The 23386-nt window shown below is 45.7% G+C and overlaps 1 protein-coding gene across 2 annotated transcripts in view; it reads right to left on the bottom strand.

Moving 5' to 3' along the window:
* SLC9A7 (solute carrier family 9 member A7) overlaps positions 1-9443 on the bottom strand; it is a 134999-nt gene extending 125556 nt beyond the window's left edge. The window contains exon 1 of one of the 2 annotated variants that reach the window (XM_045473006.1): positions 8976-9443. In XM_045473006.1, the coding sequence (XP_045328962.1) occupies positions 8976-9303 (328 nt within the window). In that variant the 5' untranslated portion in view covers positions 9304-9443. The remainder of the gene's footprint in view (positions 1-8975) is intronic. The other variant, XM_045473007.1, reaches the window with a different exon arrangement.
* Between the last annotated feature and the right edge of the window lie 13943 nt (positions 9444-23386).

Raw genomic sequence — 23386 nt, forward strand, 5'->3', positions numbered from 1 at the left:
CCAAAGGCCACAGCTCCTAATACTATCACACTAGGGGTCAGGATTTTCAACATATGAATTGGGGGAGGCCCAACCAACCAATGTATACCACATATCAATGGGGTAACACCTGGAGTGTGGCCATTGGGATGAAAATGAACAGGCATTTTGGCCCCACTAGGATCCAAGGGCCCCAGGCCAATCTAGCACCGGAAAAGCCCGTCTTCCAAATTGGTCAGCCTCATTCCTTGCACCAGTACACTGGAGTTTGGGGCCAAGGCCCCAGCTAATAATAAAGGGACGCTATGGTTTGTTTTATCCTCTGAGCATAGATTTCCCTCGGGAGACCCCCTGGAAGCGGGGCATCGGGGCCGGATTCAGGTTCTGCCGTACCCTGGCCAAATGCATCCTGAACCGTATTGATCTCATCCTTTAGGGTACCCCACTTACCAATCTCAAACGGGCGACCCTAAACGAATGAGGTGCTAGGCCTAACTTTCGATCTCTTTGTCTGGCAAAACGGGACCCACAACACGGCCAAACGGCTTAAAGTATGCAAAGTCCTGAACACAGTGCCCGGCCATCATAGCAGGTGCTAAAAAAAAAAAAAAAATAGTTGCTATTTTTCTACAGTTATTTAATTACAAGCAACACAGTGAATATACTTTAAAGGGTGAAAGCTTAAATAACAACAGTGAGTTTCGAACTTCAACTTAAAACAACAAAAACAAAACCCTGCTACCGTAATGAAACACGGATTTCTGGGTCCCACTCTGAGGCCAGACCTCCTAGTTCTAACGAGCTCCCAGGTGATGCTGATAAGTGTATTGAGACAACTTCACAAACTCCAGATGAATACTCTCTCCAAACTGGATTACTTAAAAAAAACTTAGCTTAGCAGCAGCAGCACCAACCAAACCGCATGCAAATTCTCCCACTTCTCTTTTCTGGATTATGTGGGAGAAAGTACTCATCAAATGCTGCATCGGACGTTGGCTGGCTGCTTTCCACCCTGGTCCCCTTCCTCCAGCTAGACTACACTGCCCCGCCTCTCTTCCAGTTAGATGTGGCCTCATGACCAAGCTCTGTCCAACAGAAGTGGGCAAAGTGACACGAACCACTTCCACACTTAGCACGCGGTCTTCCCGTGTGATCCCCTTTTTCTTTCCTCATTCACTGGCCGGAGAGAGAGGATTTCAAGGAAGCCAGAAAATGGAGGACACCTGACTCCTGAACGACCACCCCGAGAACCACCTGCCAGACCCTTGCACTGAACTCTTCTTATGTTTAGGCCACTGAAATGTGGGGTTGGTCTGTTCTAACAGCTAGCATTACCCTAATACAAATATCCACATTGATTAAAAGCCAGGTAGCATGCTTTAACCAAAAGAGAAAAGTCTCCTAAAACGTGTTCTCTTGCAAGTGGAAGAGAGGCAATTTTTCAAAAGGCATGTGAACTTTAAAATGAAACCAAAAGGGGCGCCTGGGTGGCTCAGTCGGTTAAGCGTCCAAGGCCAGCTCAAGTCATGGTCTCGCGGTTGGTGATTTCGAGCCCCGCTTCGGGCTCTGGGTGGAGAGCTCGGAGCCTGGAGCCTGGAGCCTGCTTCGGATTCTCTGTCTCCCTCTCTCTCTGCCCCTCCCCCATGCTTTGTCTGTCTGTCTCTCTCTCTCACTCTCAAAAATAAATAAGCATTACAAAGAATTTTTTAAACCAAACCAAAAAATTAAAATTCAAAAGAAGTTACTGATTCTCAAGTCGTGAAAGCCTAACGTCATCTCATAGCAACTAATGTCAAACAGCATTCCTCAATTTCAGAATTCAATGAGAGTAACGGGTTGTATACCGCCTCACCTGTACAACCTTTCAGGGAGGAAAGTTAACAGGTTACCAGCTAACAGGTTAGCAGGGAGGTTAACATCTTCCCCAGTCCTCTATTTTAATGAAAATTTTGAAACACACAAAAAAGTTGAAAGATGAATAGAAAACACACCCTTTCATCCACCACCCAGGTATAGCAAGTGCTAGCATTTTGCCATATTGGTTTCCTCTCTATATGGGTGTGTGTGTTTTTTTGACTGAACTTTTTGAAAGTAAGCTGCATGCGTCAGGACTCATACACTTCACCCTTAAATAATTCAGCCTACAATTCCAATGAGTACGTACGTTCTCCTGTATAACCTCCATTATCTCACCTAAGAAAAGTATCAGTAATTCCCTAATGTCATCTAACACCAAGTCCATGTTCAAATATCCCTGATTGTCCCCCCAAACATTCTATAGCTTATTTTCATGAACCAGGAGCCAATCAAGCTTCCTGTGCTCTGACTGCTTATATTTGGTCTCTATGAGCTTAGAACATGGTCTTAGTCTGCTCAGGCTGCTAGGACAAAATACCATTGACTGGGCGGTTTAAACAACAAACATTTATTTCTCACAGTTCTGGAGGCTGGAAAGTTCAAGATCAAGGCGCTGGCAGATTCGGCGTCTGACTAGAGCCCTCTTCCTAGCTTGTAGATGGCTGCCTTCTCACTGTATCCTCACATGGTAGAGAGATGGGGGCTCTTGTCTCTCCCTCTTCTTATAAGGGCACTAATCCCATCGTACAGGTTCCACCCTCATGACCTCATCTAAACCTAATTACCTCCTCCAAACCCCACTTCCAAATAGCATCACATTAGGGATCAGGACTTCAACATAGGAATCTTGGCCGGGCAGGGGGAGGGTACGACAATTCAGTCTATAACAGACACTTATCCTGCCTTTTTGTTTCCCTTTGACACAGACTTGTTGAAGAGACCAGGACAACTTGTCTCGTAAGTTATCCCGTATTTTGGATATGTCAAATTGCTTTCACGCGGTATTTGATAACTTGTTTCCCTCTCCCCTGTATTTCCTGTAAGCTGGAAGATGTGCCTAAAACCTCGATTCGATTCAAACAGAACATCTGGAGGATGAATCCAACACGGGTAAAGCTGTAGAGCTTCACAAGGAGCAAGGATAAATTTGACGGCTCAGCTATAAGACAGTGGCTGCCAGACCTCGCCATTACAAAGATATCTTCTTTCCTTCGCAATAGGCGAGTAACCCGTGGAGTTATCCTTGGCATCGTGTAAGTACCGTCTTCCCCAACAACTTCTCAACTAGGGCTTTGGAATTCCTTGAAACTCCTTGTCTAAGGTGTTGGGGGCTGTGAGACGGTGGTTTTCTAGTGACATCATTCCAGAGAGGTTAACTTCTGAAAGTTCTAAGAAACACTTTCAGGAAATGTCATTTTCTAATTTTAAGACACGTTTTGCTTCCGTGTATTACTTTGAAATAACTAAAAGATTTCCCTGTGCCCAGAGATTTCAAAAAGAACATCCTGATAGCCAAGGAAAATGCTACCCAACCACATAACTATGTTCTCTTAGTTCTAATGTATTTTTTGCTACCTAAACGCTGTTTGCTTTTATTTTTACTTTTTTAACGTTTATTCATTTTTGAGAGACACAGCATGGCAGGGGAGGGGCAGAGAGAGAGGGAGACACAGAATGCGAAGCAGGCTCCAGGCTCTGAACTGTCAGCCCAGAGGCAGATGTGGGGCTCGAACTCACAAACTGTGAGATCATGACCTGAGCTGGAGTCAGACACTTAACCAACTGAGTCAGCCAGGCACTCTTTTTTAATTTTTTTAAACGTTTACTTATTATTGAAAGACAGAGAGAGACAGAGTGTGAGCAGGGGAGGGGCAGAGAGAGAGGGAGACACAGAATCTGAAGCAGGCTCCAGGCTCCGAGGCATCAGCACAGAGCCCGATGCAGGCTCGAACTCACAAACTGTGATATCACCACCTGAGCCGAAGTTGGAAGCTTAACTGACTGAGCCACTCAGGTGCCTCTGTTTGCTTTATGTTTAAACAACATTTCAATTACAAAAGTAACGTGTGCCAGTATGGTAGAAAATTCAGGCCATTCAGAAGAGCACAAAGGGAAAAGTAGCATCTCTCTTCCCTCTCTCCCAACAACGGTTTCCACAACCAAAGGATAACCACTGCTAAGTTTGTGTATCCTTCCAAAGAAGCACATATGTCATATAGAAATGTGTATACATCATGTTTGTATACACATATTCCATAATTTTTAAGGCATAAATGAGATAATACTATCCAGACTGTTCTGCCCGTTCTTTTTTCCCCACGGCAGTATGTGTGGACAGGGTAGGCATACTGTAAATATTTTCTAGATATTAACAATTAGCCCACCCCCCCAAAAAAAATCAAATGTTCCTCATCCCTACTAACTGTATCCGAATGCATTTTTAAAAATTTTTTTTAACGTTTGTTTATCTTTGAGACAGAGAGAGACAGAGCATGAACGGGGGAGGGTCAGATTGAGGGAGACACAGAATCTGAAACAGGCTCCAGGCTCTGAGCTGTCAGCTCAGAGCCCGACGCGGGGCTCGAACTCACGGACCATGAGATCATGACCCGAGCCGAAGTCGGTCGCTTAACCGACTGAGCCACCCAGGCGCCCCTCCTAATGCATTTTTAAATTACAGGGGTGCCTGGGTGGCTCAGTTGCTTAAGCAAACAACTCTTGGTTGCGACTCAGGTAATGATCTCACGGTGCATGAGTTCGAGCCCCACAGTTGGCTCTGCGATGACAGTGGGGTGCCTGCTTGGGATTCTCTCTCTCTCCCTGTCTCTCTGCCACTTCCGTGTACGTGCTCACTCTCTTACTGTCTCTCTCAAAATAAACAAATAAACTTTAAATAATTTACAGCAGGCTTCTACCTGAATTAACCTCAAGTAGCAAAGCTGGCCAAAGAATCACGAAGTCTAGAGTGAGAATGAGAATTCATATCTACCAAGTGTTTAAGTATCAGACACTGCACTTGACCTTTATGATATCTCAATAGTATAATAATCCTGTGAAGTGAGGGATACTGTCTCCATTTTTGAAAAGAGGAAACCAAGACGTAGAGAGCTTACCCAATGTTACACAGCTTTATAAGTAACACAGCCAGCACGTGAACCCAAGGTATCTGGTACCCAAGTGAGACCATGTGGAGCTGCCCCAAACTGGGGCCAAAGTGAAGGACTCAAACACACACACACACACACACACACACACACACACACAAATGAGGGCTCCCGATTAACCAAGAACAGCGTGGTTCCAAGATGTGTGCTCACAAGGCTCAAACGTTAATTTTATGCTACTGTGCAGAGTCATATTTCCCCTTGCAGATTTCGCCCATGAACCCACTCTCTCACGCTGCGCTTAGCAATTCGGCTCCAACAAAGCAACAATGAGCCCACGGTCCACAGAACCTGGAGGGGCTGACCAACGCGTACTTGGAAAGTTGATAGGCGTGGAGGAAGCGAGAAGCAGGTGGCAGGCTGCCACGGCCAAGTGAGATATTTTGGACCTGTATCAGTTGCCACAAAAACATTACGGGGGAAGTGGAACTAGCGTACGCATGAGAGAGAACCACAGTTAACTGACACAGTCTGTTTATACCACCTTTCCCTGCCTCAAACACTTGCTATTTCTGCTGCACAGACTTGCTGGGCCTGATAACTTTCAGATGGCACTTAGTCAAGTACAGAGGCAGACAGCTGGGAGCTCCCTGCCCTGACAAAACAGGTCAGACTGGTGCCAGGTAAGCTCCTGGTCCACTGCCCTGCAGCTCCCATCAGGGCCTGGGGTGGGGGCTGCTTTCAACTTCCCTGGAGAGTCTGGTCTGTGGTCACCCTCCCTTATGGCTACCCAGGTCTGTTGTCAGGGAGGGGTGCTTGTAACCGCCCCTTGCAATTTAGATGTCGAGCATTCACTGTGTGTCTCTTATTGTCCTTAGATCCCTTGCATCTGAGCAAGCCCTTATTATGGGATCGATTTGTTGTGCACACCACTCCTAATATAGCATCAACTATTTTGGGGGGATAATGAAATAAAAAGGAGAGAGGGAAAGGAAGGAAAATCTCTTTCCCCACGCCCCATTTTGTCTCCATTCCAGGCATGGGGCTCCAGAAGTTCCAGGGGTACAATCCACAATTGAAAGGTCACAGAAAATCGGTAACATAATGTAATTTAAGTAGGGAGAAGTGGGCATTACACTGGATCATTTGAGAAGCATCTTAAAAATGCCATCACGAATGCCACAGAACGGAGGCAAGGACACGCTAATAGGTAATTCGGCTCCCATAATTCAAAAATCGAAAAGCACAAAAGAGTATACAGTGCATTTCCCTCCCACCTCATGTCACAGCCACCTAGCTCCTCCCCCCCACAAAAAAAGCAATGTTACTAGTCTATTGCCTGTCCTTCCAGAGATATTTTGTACCAACAAATATATATAATCACGATTTATCTGAATATATGACCATATATAAATATATATTTACCATAACTTTTTATAAACATTAAAGCCTTCCCTTTCAGATTAAAGTGCCACTTAAATATTTTTTAAAGGGGCAGAATTTAACGTTTTTTTTTTTTTTAATTTCGAACAGTTCTGAAACTTGCAGTTGAATTCTTTCTCTCATAAAACTTTACCAACATTAAAAAAAAAATACTGCCCCCATTTAAAAAATTTAAAAAGCAGATACTGAACAAATGTTTCCTTATGTCTTTTTGTCCTTTATTACTCAGAGGCAACAGGACAATTACTCACTTCCTCTACTGATATCAAGAAATGAAATCTGTTTTCTTACTATTATTAACAAAGAGAAGTCCTGAAAATCTGTACTGTATTGACTTCAGCGCTCAAAGATTTTCATGCTGAATTTTTAAAAATCAGAATCCCTATCCCAATAGCCTTCAGGAAAGAATGAACAATTAGCTAATCAAATGACATTAGAATTCAGATGGGGCAGGAGGGCGCTAAAACAGAAAGAAGACTAAATATCCATGAGACAGAGAAATGTTTTCTCACGGTTACAGGCAAGATATCCACATCAAAATATCAATATGTATCACATATTGGCAGACAAAATATCTTTGTATATTTCGAAGTAACACTAAAACCCAAAGGCAGAGCAAAATTACACAGAATGTTACGAGACGATGTTGCCTTTTCTGGGCAAACATCAATTAAACCAGATTTCAGTTTCACAAAATGAAACCGTACATTGCAGCACGGCCCCAGCGACTAAAAAATTGAAAGGAGTTGAAACAGTATACATCAGCAAAGGAAAATTCCACTATTGTTTGTAAGCCTCAAGATAACGGTGACTGCGCTAAGAACATGGAGTAGTCCTCAGGAAAAAAAATATTTTTAAATCCTCATTTATTTTCCATGCACTTGAACATGTATTCGTGAGCCTGTCAAATCTACCTTCTAAAAGTATTTCACGCTGTGATTTAATGGATTGGATCTAGAGGCCATAAAATAAAAAGATTTTCATGGTTATCTATAGACATATAAGGGTAATCTTCATTTGCATTACGTCTCAGAGTCAACCACCCGAAATGACAACACGCTTCAACTCCCCACTCTGCTACCTGCTCAGTACACCTCCAGCTCTGGCCTCCGTCACTTGTCACCCACGGACACAAACCCCGGAGCTCAAGAATGGCCAGGCATCGAGGCCAAAGTCTGAGTTCACATCTGTAATTTGCAAAAGCCCAACTCGCTTTTAGACCTGGTCCTGTTTCAGTTAAAGATCTGTTTAGGCCTCCACCTCTTTAAAACTAGAGGGCCTCCCAACAGCACTCCATAACCTTGGAAGCCACCAGCCTGGGCTGTCAACGACCCATCAAGAACCCTGAGAAGCGAGGCCCAGGGCCAAGGGTAATTTTCACATTAAAGATTAAGGCATCAGCTTTCCATTCTTTATCAGGGAACCCTGAATGGAAATTGAGTGGAGAGATCCCTCCAGTAAAAGCAATGAAGTAGAATGCTCCCTATTGGGAATAGTCATGAAGCGGGCTCATCTATTTCACATGAGGATGCCAACCTGGGCCTTAACGCCACTGAATTCAATTCAAAAAGAGAATACTGGGTTCCAGTCTGGAGTCAGAATGGGGGGTGGGGGCGGGGAGAGAGGGATGATTCAGATTACAGCTAACTGACATCCGTGTGACAACAGCAGATTGCTGCTGACCGCTCCGCGGGTAACACACCGGGTGCCATTAAATCCACAAAAAGATGATGGCATCAGCCCACCCTTCACAACAAAAGACGGCTGGCTCCAGGATTAAAACCACTACTTTTCCTCTTCATGCACTTATAAACGTGTCTTCAAAGTCACGTCCGCGTTAAAATCTGAAGAACACAAATCTCGTCTTTGCTTGGAGAAGCCAAGTAACTGGGTAGAACGTCCCACCTGGACAGACGGGTGGGAGGCGTGCCCACATCCCCGACTAGGCCCGACCATGGCAGTGCACCACACTAGATCCTGGACCGCGCTCATTTTTCACAGCGCTTCACACTCTGACTTTACCAAGAGACCCAGGAACGCGGATTTCAGAAGTGGGCGCCCACCCGGGGTGACCATGGATGTGTGCATCCATCAGGCCCCGGACCCCAAGACCCAACCCCAGAAACCCTCAGTCCTCGCCCCCACCCTCACTGTGGCCTGCCTCCTGGGGTGACGCGGTCCCCAAGGAAGTCACCCACCCTCTGCCGCCGCGGCACACGTACCCTGTTGAGCTGAACTGGGGCGGGAGGTGGGGGGAGGCGAGTGCGGAAGCGCGATGCGGGGAGGGGGGGGGGGCAGCGCAAAACAGAACCCGGTGGGCAGAACCAGGCCACCTCTGTGCCTTTCATTATCCTGGTTCCCCGATGAAGACACAGCGAAATGGGGTGGAATTCTTTTTAACGGGAATAGAAAGCCAGAAAAAATGCAGACAGTTGACCTTGGGAACCAACCCCGTCGCAGCGGGAAACGGAAAAGAAACACGTTGGCAAGGGAAGGGGGGAGCGCAGCGCAGAGCGGGGCGGGGTGGGGGCAGCGCAGCGGCCCGGCCGCCGGAGGGGTGTCGGGGTGGTGGGCGCGGTAGGGGGTGCTCACCGTAGATCATGGCCAGCCCGGTCTCGTGCAGGAAGCGCACCCGGCGGTGCTTGAAGAGCCAGATGGTGAGGATGGTGAGCGTGAGCAGCAGGATGAAGGTGAGCAGGCTCACGCTGTCTTGCCGGTGGCTCTCCTCCGCCTCCTTCTCAGTGGCGAGCTCCTCCATGGCGCTGCTGTCCTCGGCCGCCGCCCCAGAGGAGGAGGCCGAGGCCGCGGCGCGCAGCCCCCGACCCAGCAGCAGCGGCAGCAGCGGCAGCAGCAGCAGCCGCGGTGGCAGCGCCCGGGCCGCCCGGCCCCGGCCGAGGCGCGCCGCGTCACCAGGCTCCATGGCCCCAGGGCCGCCCGCGCCTCCTGCGCGTGGGGACCAGCAGTCCGCGCCGTCGGCGGGTTCCCGCGGCGCCGCCGACCTGCCCGAGTGGCCGTGGCCGCGGCCGCCGCAGCTCCTCCCCCCCGCGCGCGCCGGGCCGGGGCTGCGCCGGGAACCGCGTGGGGGAGGGGCGCGCGCAGTGCGCAGGATCCCCAAGCACCGCCCCCCGCCCGCGCACCTGTTCGGCCCCCAGCCGCGCCGCACCGCGACGAGCGCCCTCCTGGCCGCCGAGGCCTACGGGGCCGGGACCGTCCGACTCGGGGGCCGGGTCGCGGGCCCCGTGCCTCCCTGCGCGCCTCACCCGGTCCTGGCGTACCTGGCCAGGCCGTCCGGGGTCGCGGGGCCGTTCCTGGGCTGACGCCGCCGCGCTTCCTAAACGCGACGCCAGAGGTCGCCCGTGCCTGGCAGGAGCATCAGCTTGGATTCGCGCGGGCCGGCCGTGCGGTGTGGAGTCCTGTCTCTGGGGCCACCGCCAAGTGTTCGATCTCAGGCCGGTGTGTGGTTGCCCTGAGCCAAGGAACGAGGGGGCTCTGGGGGACGCGAGGTTTCGCGAAGCAGGGTTACCCCCTGCGCCTCTCTTTCCACGATTCCCGCCCCCCCGTGCCTTCCAGTTTTGGGGGCTTAGCAGACTCTGCCAGGCTTCATTGAAACCGCTGCTCTAAGTCTGTCCCAAAGTGAGGCCTGATAAAGGGTTGGAATTGGGTGCAAGCATTAAAATATCTCCTTAACCACTTGGGGAATAGACGGACTTCTTATCGTGGACTGTGTAAGGAACCCTCTTTGGGGAACAAGGTTGAACCGGAAGGAACCAAACACTTGCCAGGGGTGGGGGGTGGGGATTACCCTGGTGGCCCTTTTATGTTGACCTTCTGGTAGCCCCGGGAGTTTCTGGATGATTCTCAGGACGGCTCTGAGAAAAAAAATAATAAAGTAGACTCTGGAACAATAACTTAGGAACTAGAATTTTCGATCCACCTTGTTCCCCTGGTCAAGGGAGAAAAGAGAGATTGAATTCTTTTCTTAAGATTTTTTAAAAAGTAATCTCTACATCCAATATGCAGATCGAACTTACAGCCCCGAGATTAAGCATCACATGCTCTACCTACTGAGCAAACCAGGTGCCCCCAGAGAGATGGAATCCTTAATCACTGAATCCCCAGCACCTAACGCTGTGCTCATAAGTGTTCGTTGAACTGCTCTGAAATCCGTACCAACCTCTTCATCGGGATTTTAGCTAGCATTGTTCCCTATTCGTCCAGACTATCACCCAGCCCCTGCAAAATTCCATACTCCTGAAGTTCCGTGCAGGTTCCCAATGAAATTGCAAACACTAAAAACCTGGAGAGTCGCAGAAAAAGTTATACAACAGGAAAACTAATTTCTGGAGATTCACTAAAATCCAGGTCTGCTGAAAACTGGTTATATTGATCATAATATTTAATATTACACCCTCTTGGGTTCCTGTAAGTCAAGGACAGCACTTTTTTCTGCAGACTTCTTTTTTTTTTTTTTTTAGTTTATTTATTTATTTTTGAGAGAGACAGAGACAGCGTGAGTGGGGGAGAGGCAGAGAGAGAGAGAGACAGAAAATCCCAAGCAGGCTCCATGCTGCCAGCGCAGAGCCCGACGCGGTGCTCAGACCCCCTAACCGTGAGATCGTGATCTGAGCCGAAACCAAGAGTTGGATGCCCAACCAACTGAGCCACCCAGGCGCCCCTCTGCAGACTTCTTAGTACTTACGGCAGATTGTATTTTCAAAAAATGCCCACAACCATATTTCCAATTTCACATGCCTCTCAGAACCTTGCCACTCCCCATCAAGAGGTGGCATCTGTGTTCCCTCCCCCTTGAACTTCAGTGGACCCTTGTGACTGCCTCAAAGAATAGAATATGGCAATAGAGACCACGTAACTCGTGAAACCAGGTCGTAAAAGACAGTCTAGCTCCCGCCTGACTCACTCTCACACTCTTGTTCTCCACTCTGGAGCCCTGAGCTTCCGTGTGAAGTATCTAGACCACAGCGAGCTGTGACACCTGTTAGAAAGGCTACCGTCAAAAAGACAAGGGATAACAAATGTGGACAAGGGTGTGGAGGAAAGAGAACACTTGTGCACTGTTGATACGAATGGAAATTGATACAGGCACTATGGAAATAAATAAATATATTTATCCGAAGCAAATGAAAGCAGGATCTCAAAAATACATCTTCATTCCCGTATTTATTACAGCATTATTCACAGGGAAAAGGCCCTGATGAATGGCCAAAGAAAATGTAATGTAGATAGAGAGATCGCGATATATAGACATAGCTATATACACACACAATGGAAAATTCAGCCATGCGAAAGACATTTCTGCCATTTGCAGCAGCATAGATGGATCTTGGGGGGCCTGTAAGTCAGTGAAATAAGTCAGAGAAAGACAAACACTGTATGACCTCACTTATACGTGGGATCTAAAAAAGCTGAACTTGTAGAAGCGGAGAGTCGAATGTTGGCTACCAGGGGCTGAGAGGCGAGGTGATCGGGGATATGTTGGCCAAAGAATACAAACTTACAGTTATAAGATGAATGTGTTCTGGAGATCTAATGCATGGCGTTGTGATGACAGATAGCAATTCTGTACTATATATTTGAACATTGCGAAGAGAGTAGATCTTATCTGTGGTCACCACAAAAAAGAGAAATGATAGGGCAGCTGGGTGGCTCAGTCGGGAAAGCGTCCAACTCTTGATTTCAGCTCAGGTCGTGATCTCACGGTTCGTAAGATTGAGCCCCGCATCGAGCTCCAGGCTGAGAGCGCGGAGCCTGCTTGGGATTTTCTCTCTCCCTCTCTCTCTCTCTCTGCCCCTAGCCTGCTCACGTGTACATGCTCTAAATAAATAAATAAATAAATAAATAAATATATATATATATATATTAAAAAAAGAAATGGTAATTATGTGATATGGAGGTATCAGCTAACACTAAGATGGTAATCATAGTGCGATATATGAGCTTAAACTTGCACCATGTTATATGTCAATTACATCTCAATAAAGCTGGAAAATGTTTAAAAATCTATCTGGAAGCTTCCGTGCTAGAGAAACCATGGAGAGACAACATAGCAGTAGAGACAGACACCATAGGACCGGCAGCTTTTTCAGTGTTGCCAGCCCAGATACCACACCTGATGAGTGAGCCTTCAAATTCTTTTTTTTTTTTTTTTAACGTTTATTTATTTTGGAAGGAAAGAGAGACAGAGCGTGAGCGGGGAAGGGACAGAGAGAGGGGGAGACACAGAATCCCAAGCAGGCTCCAGGCTCCGAGCTGTCAGCACAGAGCCTGACGTGGGGCCCGAACTTATGAACCGTGAGATCATGACCCGAGCGGAAGTCAGTCGCCTAACCGACTGAGCCACCCAGGCGCCCCTCAAATTCTTTTTTTTAATGTTTTTATTTATTTTTGAGACAGAGAGAGACAGAGCATGAGCAGGGGAGGGGCAGAGAGAGAGGGAGACACAGAATCAGAAGCAGGATCGAGGCTCTGAGCTGTCAGCACAGAGCCTGACGTGGGGCTCGAACTCATGAACTGTGAGATCACGACCTGAGCTGAAGTCGGATGCTTAACCGACTGAGCCACCCAGGTGCCCCTCAAATTCTTTTATTCCAAGCCTCCATCTTACTGTAAACCTCTGAGAGACACCCAAGGAAGAACTACCTAGCCGAGCCTAATCAATGCCTGAATCTATGAGGTAACAATGATTTGTGTTATTTTAAGCTACAAAGTGTGTGCGTGTGTGTTTTGAGAGAGAGAGCTCGAGAGCTCAGCACGGAGCCCAATCCCACGACCATGAGATCATGACCCGAACCGAAATCAAGAGTCGGACGCTCAACCAACTGAGCCACCCAGGAGCCCCTAAGCTACTAAGTTTAAGTGTGATTTCTTCCATAGCAGTAGATTACCAGAAGAATATTTATAGTATAAAGTGGTTGCCTCAAATAGAGCATGAAAAGATTTGTCCCAAGTATTCACAAATATACAGCCAAGAAAACGCTCCATTATGTATACATATTTATATACGAAGACTAACCTATATAATACAAGGGTTCTGATTCCAGCTAACACAGAATAATCACATTCAACCCATTCTCTCCCACTGGAGGCAGCGATAAAACCTGAAAAGAATGTGTGGATCAGCTATTTGAGGGCTCTGAGAAAATTGTACCAGGTAAATTGAGGAAGAGCACCAGAATTTGAAGTAAAACAACAAGCAGGCAGGGAGTTTGCCATTTTTTTTCCCTCCAGGAGCCACTGGGCTGTACTCAAGGCAGCCCAAAACCCAGAAGGGGACATTGACACGGACAGCGAGAACACCAGGAAGAACAGGAAATAGAGCCCCTAATGTTCGGAGAAAGGAGGGAAGTACACCAATTTTCCTTTTCCCTGTTCTCTCGCACTTCCTCTCTGGTCTGGAATGGCTGTGGTCCCAAGACAGTGGGGGCAAAGGCCCATTGATTTACCTTTTTTCTCTCTCTGTCCTCCTGCTGCTTGGCCCCAGACATGGGTGACGTTGCAGGAAGTGGACGGCAGAGAGAAATATACTCAGATTTCTTGCCGAAGGATTGAAAAGAGGAACTCCAAAGAACTGCAAAGTCCCAGGGAGATTGTGGAGAGGGAAGAACTGGGGAAAACAACCCTATAGAGTGGTTTATGAGCTCCTAGATTCACCCTAACCGGCATGTGGATCTTATCTTAAAGGACATACCAAAGACTGTGAAAACTGAACTGAGAAACTGATCGCCACCCAGACCCTAGACTAGCCACTGGATAAAACACTAGTGGGACAAATCAAAATAGCTCTGCAAAAGTTTTGAAGATTGAATTGACTTTGGAACCGTCATCCACCAAAGGCAGGTCAGAACTCGCGATCTGGACCCCCAACCACGTTGACTACAAGCTAAAACAAAAATATGAATATTCCTCCATGGGCTTAAAACAAAACATAAGGCCCCATAACATACTACCAAAAATGTCCAGGGGTGCCTGAGTGGCTCAGTTGGTTAGACGGCGAACTTCAGCTCAGGTCATGATCTCACAGTTTGTGAGTTTAAGCCCCACATCAGGCTCTGTGCTGACAGCTCAGGGCCTGGAGCCTCCTTCAGATTCTGTGTCTCCCTCTCTCTCCCTCCCACTCACACTCTGTCTCTCTCTATCTCTCTCAAGAATAAATAAAACATTTTAAAAACAATTTATAAAAAGTGTCCAGGATACAACCCCAAATTATTCAGCACATGAAGAACTATGAAACTCTCAACTATTGGTTGCCTATTGAAAAGGCAATCAATCGGGGCCCCTGGGTGGCTCAGTCGGTGGAGCGTCTGACTTGGGCTCAGGTCAGGATCTCATGGGTTCGTGAGTTTGAGTCCCACGTCCGGTGAGCTCGAGCCACGCTTCAGGTGAGCTTGAGCCCCACTTGGGGTGAGCCCTGCTTCTCTCTTCCCCTCCTTTTCTCTCTCTCTCTGCCCCTCCTGGGATTCTCTCTCTCTCCCTCTCTCTGTCTCTCTCTCTCTCTCTCTCTCACACCTGTGCCCTCTCTCTCTCTCTCAAAAAAATGTTAAAACTGGGGCGCCTGGGTGGCGCAGTCGGTTAAGCGGCCGACTTCAGCCAGGTCACGATCTCGCGGTCCGGGAGTTCGAGCCCCGCGTCGGGCTCTGGGCTGATGGCTCAGAACCTGGAGCCTGTTTCCAATTCTGTGTCTCCCTCTCTCTCTGCCCCTCCCCCGTTCATGCTCTGTCTCTCTCTGTCCCAAAAATAAATAAACGTTGAAAAAAAAATTAAAAAAAAAATGTTAAAACTGAAAAATATAATAACCAAGATTTTATTCTTTTAAGAGAGAGAGGGATTTATTTATTTATTTTGAGAGAGATACAGTGAGCAAGAGAGGGGCGGGGGGGAGGGGGGAGAGACAATCCCAAGCAGGCCCTGCTCTGTCAGTGCAGAGACTGAGCCCACAAACTGTGAAATCACGACCTGAGCCAAAACCAAGAGCCAGGCGCTTAACCAACTGAGCCACCCAGGCGCCCCAATAACTGAGATTTTAAAAGGATTAGATTAGAATGAAGATGAGAGGGTCAGTACATTTGAAAAGAGATCAATAGAAACTATCCAATCTTAACAACAGAGAGGAAAAATTGAGAAGTAAACGAAATAGCCATATGGTCCTGTAGGATATTAACAAAAGTCTAGCATTCACGTCTTTGGAGCCCCCAAGGCAGGAGAAAGTGTGATGCAGCAAAAAAAAAATACAAAGATATAAAAACTGAAAACATTCCAAACTTACCAAAGATGGAAACCTGAAGATTCAAGAACCTCGGCTCACTCCATACAGGATAAACTCAAAAGAACCAATCCCCAGACATATTATATTCAAACCGGTGGCAAGAAAGACAAAGACAATACATTTAAAGCAGAAAAAAAAAAAAATGGCACATTCCATCGAGGGTAACAGCAATTCAAATGACTATGAATTTCTCATCAGAAACCAAGAACGTCATAAAGAAGTGCACAACATTTTTTTTTTAATTTTTTTTTCAACGTTTATTTATTTTTGGGACAGAGAGAGACACAGCATGAACGGGGGAGGGGCAGAGAGAGAGGGAGACACAGAATCGGAAACAGGCTCCAGGCTCTGAGCCATCAGCCCAGAGCCTGACGCGGGGCTCGAACTCCCGGACCGCGAGATCGTGACCTGGCTGAAGTCGGACGCTTAACCGACTGCGCCACCCAGGCGCCCCAAGAAGTGCACAACATTTTTAAAGTGCTGAAGGAACTGTCAACCCAAAATAATACATCCAGCAAAAATAGCTTTCAGGAACGACAGTAAAAAAAAAGACATATTCCAAGAAGGGAAAACTGAGAGACTCCATTGCCAGAAGACCTACTATAAAAAGACGGCTAAGCGAAGTTCTTCTTTTCACCAGTTCTTCGAGATATGATCCGCGATTGAAAACAAAAAGTATTTAAAGAAGAAAACAAAAGTTGTAACATGGCCTAATGGAATTTTCAAAATATGTAGATGCAATTCACAAGCACAGCATAAAGGGAAAACGAAAAAGGGACCTACAGATTAGTGTGTTTTTCATATTCCCCTTGAATCGGTAGACATTGATTCTAGGTTGATTATAAAAGCTTAAGTATGTATATTGTATTCCCTAAAACATACAAAGAGATACAGTAAAAGCGTAGTAGATAAATTGAGTGGAATACTAAAAAATGGTAGGGGTGCCTGGGTGGCTCGGTCGGGTAAGCATCCAACTCTTGATTTTGGCTCAGGTCATGATCTCACAGTTCACGATTTTGAGCCCCGTGTTGGGCTCTGTGCTGGCAAGGCAGAGCCTGCTTGAGATTGATTCTGTTTCCCTCTCTCTCTGCCCCTCCCCCAAATTAAATAAATAACCTTTAAAAAAGAGAATACTAAAAAATGTTCAAGGAAACCTACAAAGAGGCAGGAAAGAGGAAGCAGAGGAACAAAGAACAGAGGGAACAAACAGAAAACCATAAAATGTTCCACCTAAATCCGAACGTGCCAATAATGACATTAAATGTAAACAGTCTTAACAAATCACATTAAATTTAAACAGTCTTAACAAATCGATTAAAAGAAATGTCATAATGGATTTAAAAAAAAAAAACAAAACTAGGACCCCAAAAGGAGTGTTCACAAGAAACTCACGTCAAATATCCTGACATAGGTAGGTTTAAAGTAAAAAGGATGAAAACATTTATACCACGTAAAACATTAGTAATAGAGAGCTAGAGGGGTGCTTGGGTGGCTCAGTCGGTTGGGCGTCTGACTTCAGCTCAGGTCACAATCTCACAGTTCATGAATTCGAGCCCCACATCGGTCTCTGTGCTGACAGCTCAGAGCCTGGAGCCTGCTTTGGACTCTGTGTCTCCCTTTCTCTCTGTCCCTCCCCCATTCACGCTCTGTCTTTGTCCGTCTCAAAAATAAGTAAACATTTAAAAAATTAATAATAGAGAGCTAGAGTGGCTTTATTAATATCAAATAGGTTAGACTTCCCAGCAAAACAAATTACCAGGAACAGAGAGGGACATGATGCAATCACAGATCTGCTCGCCAAGAAGACATTACAATCTGTATTCATTTTCTAGCGTTGCAGAACAGATTACCACAAACTCAGTGACTTCAAACAATGCACATTTACTATCTCACAGTTTGTGTACGTTAGGAGTCATAGCACAGCTTAACTGGGTTCTGTGCTTTAGGGCGTCTGCAATGCAGGTGTCTGCTAAGGCTGCAGTGTCATCGTAAACTTGACTGGGAAAAGATCCACTTCCAAACTCCTTTGGGTTTCGGCGGAATTCATTTCCTTGAACAGAGCTTAATCAAGAGCATGACATCCCATCGCCTTTGCCGTCTTCTACTGGTCAGAAGCAAGTCCCAGGTCTTGCCCCGACTCCTTCTTAGGGACTGCCTACCACACAATCCTAGATGCATCCAATACCAGAGTTTTTTTGTTTGTTTGTTTGTTTGTTTTTCAATACCAGAGCTTTAAAATACATGAAGCAGGGGCGCCTGGGTGGCTCAGTGGGTTAAGCGTCCGACTTCGGCTCAGGTCATGATCTCACGGTTCGTGGGTTCGAGCCCCGCCTGGGGCTCTGTGCTGACAGCTCGGAGCCTAGAGCCCGTTTCGGATTCTGTGCCTCCTTCTCTCTCTCTGCCCCTCCCCACTCGTGCTCTGTCTCCCTCTGTCTCAAAAATAAATACACATTAAAAAAAATTAAAATGCATGAAGCAAAAGCTGACAGAAAAGAAAGGAGAAATGAGCATGTCCACCATTAGAGCTGGAGACTTCAATACTCCTCTCTCAGTAAGAACTAGAACTTACAGACAGAAAAACAGTAAGGATATAGATCTGAACAACACGAGCAACCAACTGGATCTAATTGACGTCTATATAACACTCCACCCAGCAACACCGGGATACACATCGTCTTTAAGTGCACGGGAGACAAAAGTCTGAAATCGGTTTCACTGGGCGAAAGCCAAGGTGTCAGCAGAGCTGGCTCCTTTTGGAGGTTCTAGAAAAGAATCCATTACCCTGCCTTTTCCACTTATGGAACTGCATTACTTGCCTTATGGCTCCTTCCTCCATCTTCAAAGACAGCAGCGTAGCATCTTGTTTTTGTTGTCACGCCTCCTGCTTTCTCCTTTGACCTTCTTGCCTCTCTCTTTTTTTTTTTAATTTTTTTTTAACGTTTATTTATTTTTGAGACAGAGAGAGACAGAGCATGAACGGGGGAGGGGCAGAGAGAGAGGGAGACAGAATCGGAAGCAGGCACCAGGCTCTGAGCCATCAGCCCAGAGCCCGACGCGGGGCTCGAACTCACGGACCGCGAGATCGTGACCTGGGCTGAAGTCGGACGCTTAACCGACTGAGCCACCCAGGCGCCCCCTTGCCTCCCTCTTTTAAGGACTCTTGTGTGAGGACTCTTGTGATTACATTTAGGGCCCACTCAGACAGTCCAAGTAATCTCCCCATCTCAAGATCATTAACTTAATAACGTTTGCAAGATCCCTCTTGCCAGTAAAGTAATATATTCATGGACTCTGGAAACGAATACTTGTTGAAGAAATTCAACTTGTCAGAGAAACATTCCAGAAAAGAATCCTGCAGGCCCCAGTGGTTTCACTGGTGAAGTCCACCAAATATTTTAAGACGCAATAACACCGATAACACACAATCCCTTCTACAAAATTTAAGAGTGAACACTTTATTTTATGAGGCCAATGTTACCCTGATACCCAAACCAGAGAGTTCGAGAAAAGAAAGCTACAAGCTAATATCTCTCATGAACTTAGACATAAAGACCCTCAACAAAGTATTAGCAGATTGAGTCTAACAATGTATAAAAAGAAGTATATGGGTCGCCTGGGTGGCTCAGTTGGTTAAGTAGCCGACTTCAGCTCAAGGCATGATCTCGCAGTCCATGAGTTTGAGCCCTAAGTCCGGCTCTGTGCTGACAGCTCAGAGCCTGGAGCCTGCTTCAGATTCTGTGTACCCCTCCTCCACTCGTACTCTGTCTTGCTCTGTCTCTCAAAAATAAATAAATAGTTTTAAAAATAAAAAAAAAAGTATACACTGGGCGGGGGGCACCTGGGTGGCTCAGTCAGTTAAGCGTCCAACTCTGGATCTTGGCTCAGGTCATGATCTCACAATTCGTGAGTTTGAGCCCCACGTTGGGCTCTGCACTGTCTGTGCAGAGCCTGCTTGGGTTTCTCTCTCTCTCAAAAATAAATAAATAAACATTAAAAAGTGGTGTTTATCCTAAGGCTGCAAGGCTGGTTCAATGTCAGTCAAACAGCCAATGTAATCCACTGGGATACTGGGATCCTGACTATCTAATGAAATTTTTAAAAAAAGCACATGATCATGTTGATGCAGAGAAAGCATTTGACAGAATTCAACATCCATTCACGATAATAACTGTGAGCAAAGAATAAAAGGGAACTTTGTTAACCTGATAAAGAGCTTGTACAAAGACAAACAGAAAACCCACTACAACTAACATCATTCTTACGGTTAAAGACTGAATTCTTTCTCCTAAGATGAGGAAAAAGGCAGCAAGGTCCACCATCGCCACTCCTATTCAACATTGTATTAGAATTCCTAGCCAATGAAAAAAAAAAAAAAAAAAAAGAATTCCTAGCCAATGAAATAAGCCAGGAAAAAGAAATAAAAGGCACACATGTAGCAAAAAATCACAATATATAAATTTCAGTGGAATATTGGAGAAACAGAAAAACAAACAACCCAGAAGGAACAAAAAGAAAGAAAAGGAAGGAAAAAAGAGGAGTTTTCAAAGGATATTAGAAAATCTCTCCTATTTAGAGATGCCATGATTATCTACTTAGAAAATCCCAAGGAATCTATAAAATCCTAGTACTAAATAAGTGAGTTAAGCAAGGTGTCAGGATACAAGGTCAGCACACAAAAATCAGTCATATTTGTATATACTAGCAATGTGCAATTTGAGATGAAAACTTTTTAACTATGTAATTTATAATACTAGAAAACGAAATACTTAGCTATAAATTTAAGAAAACATGTCCTGTATGCTGAATACTACGAAATGCTCATGAAAGAAATCAAAGAAGACCTAGATAAATGGAGAGACCTACCATATTCATGGATTGGAAGGCTAACCCTAGCAAAGGTGTTAATTTTCTCCAAAGTGATGTACAGATTTAATACAACTCCTATCAAAATCCCTGCAGAATTTTCTGTAAATCTGGACAAGGAAAATCTAACATTAGTAGAAAAGTCAAAGTGGGACATCTGGCTGGCTTAGTCAGAAGAGCATGTGACTCGGGGCACCTGGGTGGCTCAGTCGGTCAAGTGTCTGACTTCAGCTCAGGTCATGGCCTCGCGGTTTGTGAGTTCAAGCCCCATGTCAGACTCTGGGCTGACAGCTCCGAGCCTGGAGTCTGCTTCAGAATCTGTGTTTCCCTCTCTCTCTGGCCCTCCCCAGTTCACACTCTGTCTCTTGCTCTCAAAAATAAATAAACATTAAAAAAAGAAGTAGAGCATGGGACTCTTGATCTTGGGGTCATGACTTCAAGCCCCATGTTGAGTGCAGAGATTATTTAAATAAATAAAATAAATAAATATGCCAAGTGGAAGTCAGTCTCCAAGGTTATATGCTATATGATTCCATTTGTACAAGGCTCTTGAAAAGACAAAACTGTAGTTAAGGAGAACAGATCAGTAATGCCAGGGGATAGTGAGAGAGGGTGTAATTATAAAAGGATGACACAAGGGATGTTTTTGAGGTGACAAAACTGTTCTGCATCCTGATTGTGGTGGTGGCTACACGAATCTGTACACGTGTTCAATTCAGACAACTGTAAATTATGAGACCGGTGCTCTAACCCCTGAGCTAAGGAACCTCAGCCAGATAACTGTACATTAAAAAAATACATTTTACTGTGGGTCACCTGGGTGGTTCAGTTGGTTAAGGGGCCAACTTCGGCTCAGGTCGTGATCTCACGATCCGTGAGTCAAGCCCCGCGTCGGGCTCTGTGCTGACAGCTCGGAGCCTGGAGCCTGCTTCCGATTCTGTGTCCCCCTCTCTCTCTGCCTCTCCCCTGCTCATGCTCTGTCTCTCTCAGTCTCTCGATAATAAATAAACGTTTAAAAAATTAAAAAAAAAAGAGAGAGAGAACCTAGGCTGACCTGGCTAGTACATTTATGATTTGCCCCTGCCTATCTCTCTGGATTCATCTCTGGCCACTCCCCCTACTCTCTCACTAGCATCAAGAAATCCTAACATCTCTGGGCTACGGCATGTGTTCTGGGTTAGGTCTGTTTTCCTATATTTTCCCCCAAATACCCCGTGTTCACTTGTAATGTGGTGCTTCCCACGTTGTATTGCATTACCTGATTATTTGTTGATATCCCCACTTTGCATTAAGCTCTTGGGAGGCAGGGGGATGAGTCTTTTTGTTCTTTCTGTTGTCGCTGTATTCTTTACTGTTGCTTTTTGTGTTTGGTTAGCTCTTGCTAAACAATGCATTGAGCTCAATGCCTGATGCGTAGTGGACGTTCAAAACCACCTGTTGAGTAAATGATAAAACATATATAAATAAAACAAAGGATATGGGTTTTTTTTTTCAATGTTTCGCTAGATGCCTACAATGCCATTTAACTGGAAGTTGTTTTGTGAATTCTCTGTTTTTCTTTTTTTTTTCTTTTTTTTTTTATTTATTTTTTTTTCCAACGTTTATTTATTTTTGGGACAGAGAGAGACAGAGCATGAACGGGGGAGGGGCAGAGAGAGAGGGAGACACAGAATCGGAAACAGGCTCCAGGCTCTGAGCTGCCAGCACAGAGCCCGACGCGGGGCTCGAACTCACGGACCGCGAGATCATGACCTGAGCCGAAGTCGGACACTCAACCGACCAAGCCACCCAGGCGCCCCTTCTCTAAGTTACCTCTTGAAGATTCTTGGTCATCTACACTGCTTAGAATTCATATCTTCTTAATTACCATTTGCTTTTGTCTAGTGTATTTTCTGCCCCATCTTACTTTTGCTTCTCTGTTTCAGGGCAGTCCTAGAAAAGGGTTTGAGGATCTTTTCTATATTTAACGCTACAATACCCCCCGAAACATGTTCCAAATTCAATAAAAGGTATCTTTAAATATAAAATAAAAGGTTTAGGGGTGCCTGGGTGGCTCAGTCGGTTTAGCGTCCAACTTCAGCTCGGGTCATGATCTCGCGGTTTGTGAGTTCAAGCCCCGCGTCGGGCTCTGTGCTGACAGCTCAGGGCCTGGAGCCTGCTTCGGATTCTGTGTCTCCTTCTCTCTCTGCCCCTCCCCCACTCACACTCTGTCTCTCTCTCCTTCAAAAATAAATAAACATTAAAAAAATTTTTAATAAAAGGTTTGGGGTTTTCAGCTATTATATTGTCCCTCCAATCAGAGTGCTTCATTCTTTATTATATTTCCAAGGACCAGAAATCCCTCCTGACTGAATTTCAAAATACAGTCACAATTCAGATTCTCTGGAACAAAAGCAAAGTCATTTCTAGGCACTCCTAGTTTTATGTTCCTCATTACACACACTGAGATTCCTCTAAATGTGAGTCATTTAAGCAAAGCTTTGGGGAACCTCCAGATTCCTTTTTAATTATCTTAAAGTAGTCTGAAAATACTTGAGCAAATCCTGGATAGATTGCCCTTATTAGCAAGACGTTTTAAAATCAAAAAATACCTTGTTATGAGCTCAAGATACTCCTTAAATCTTTTATTAACGGTTCGGGTTCGTCTCCTCTCTCTGCCTGTCTCACACCATTAAGCAAAATGTAGGTATTGCTTTTTTTTTTCTTTAGCTCTTTTTAGCATCCTCCCAAATACCAAGAAATACCAAGAGGGACAGAAAGCTGCGGGAAGACCCAGGCTTTCATGCCGGTTCAGAGCCAGCCAGACTGTACGTTTATGATTCGGTAGCCGTGCTAGAAAGTGCTGTCTTAGGCTGTAGTC

This window comes from Leopardus geoffroyi, chromosome X (assembly GCF_018350155.1).
Source record: "Leopardus geoffroyi isolate Oge1 chromosome X, O.geoffroyi_Oge1_pat1.0, whole genome shotgun sequence".
In the NCBI taxonomy this organism is placed as follows: domain Eukaryota; kingdom Metazoa; phylum Chordata; class Mammalia; order Carnivora; family Felidae; genus Leopardus; species Leopardus geoffroyi.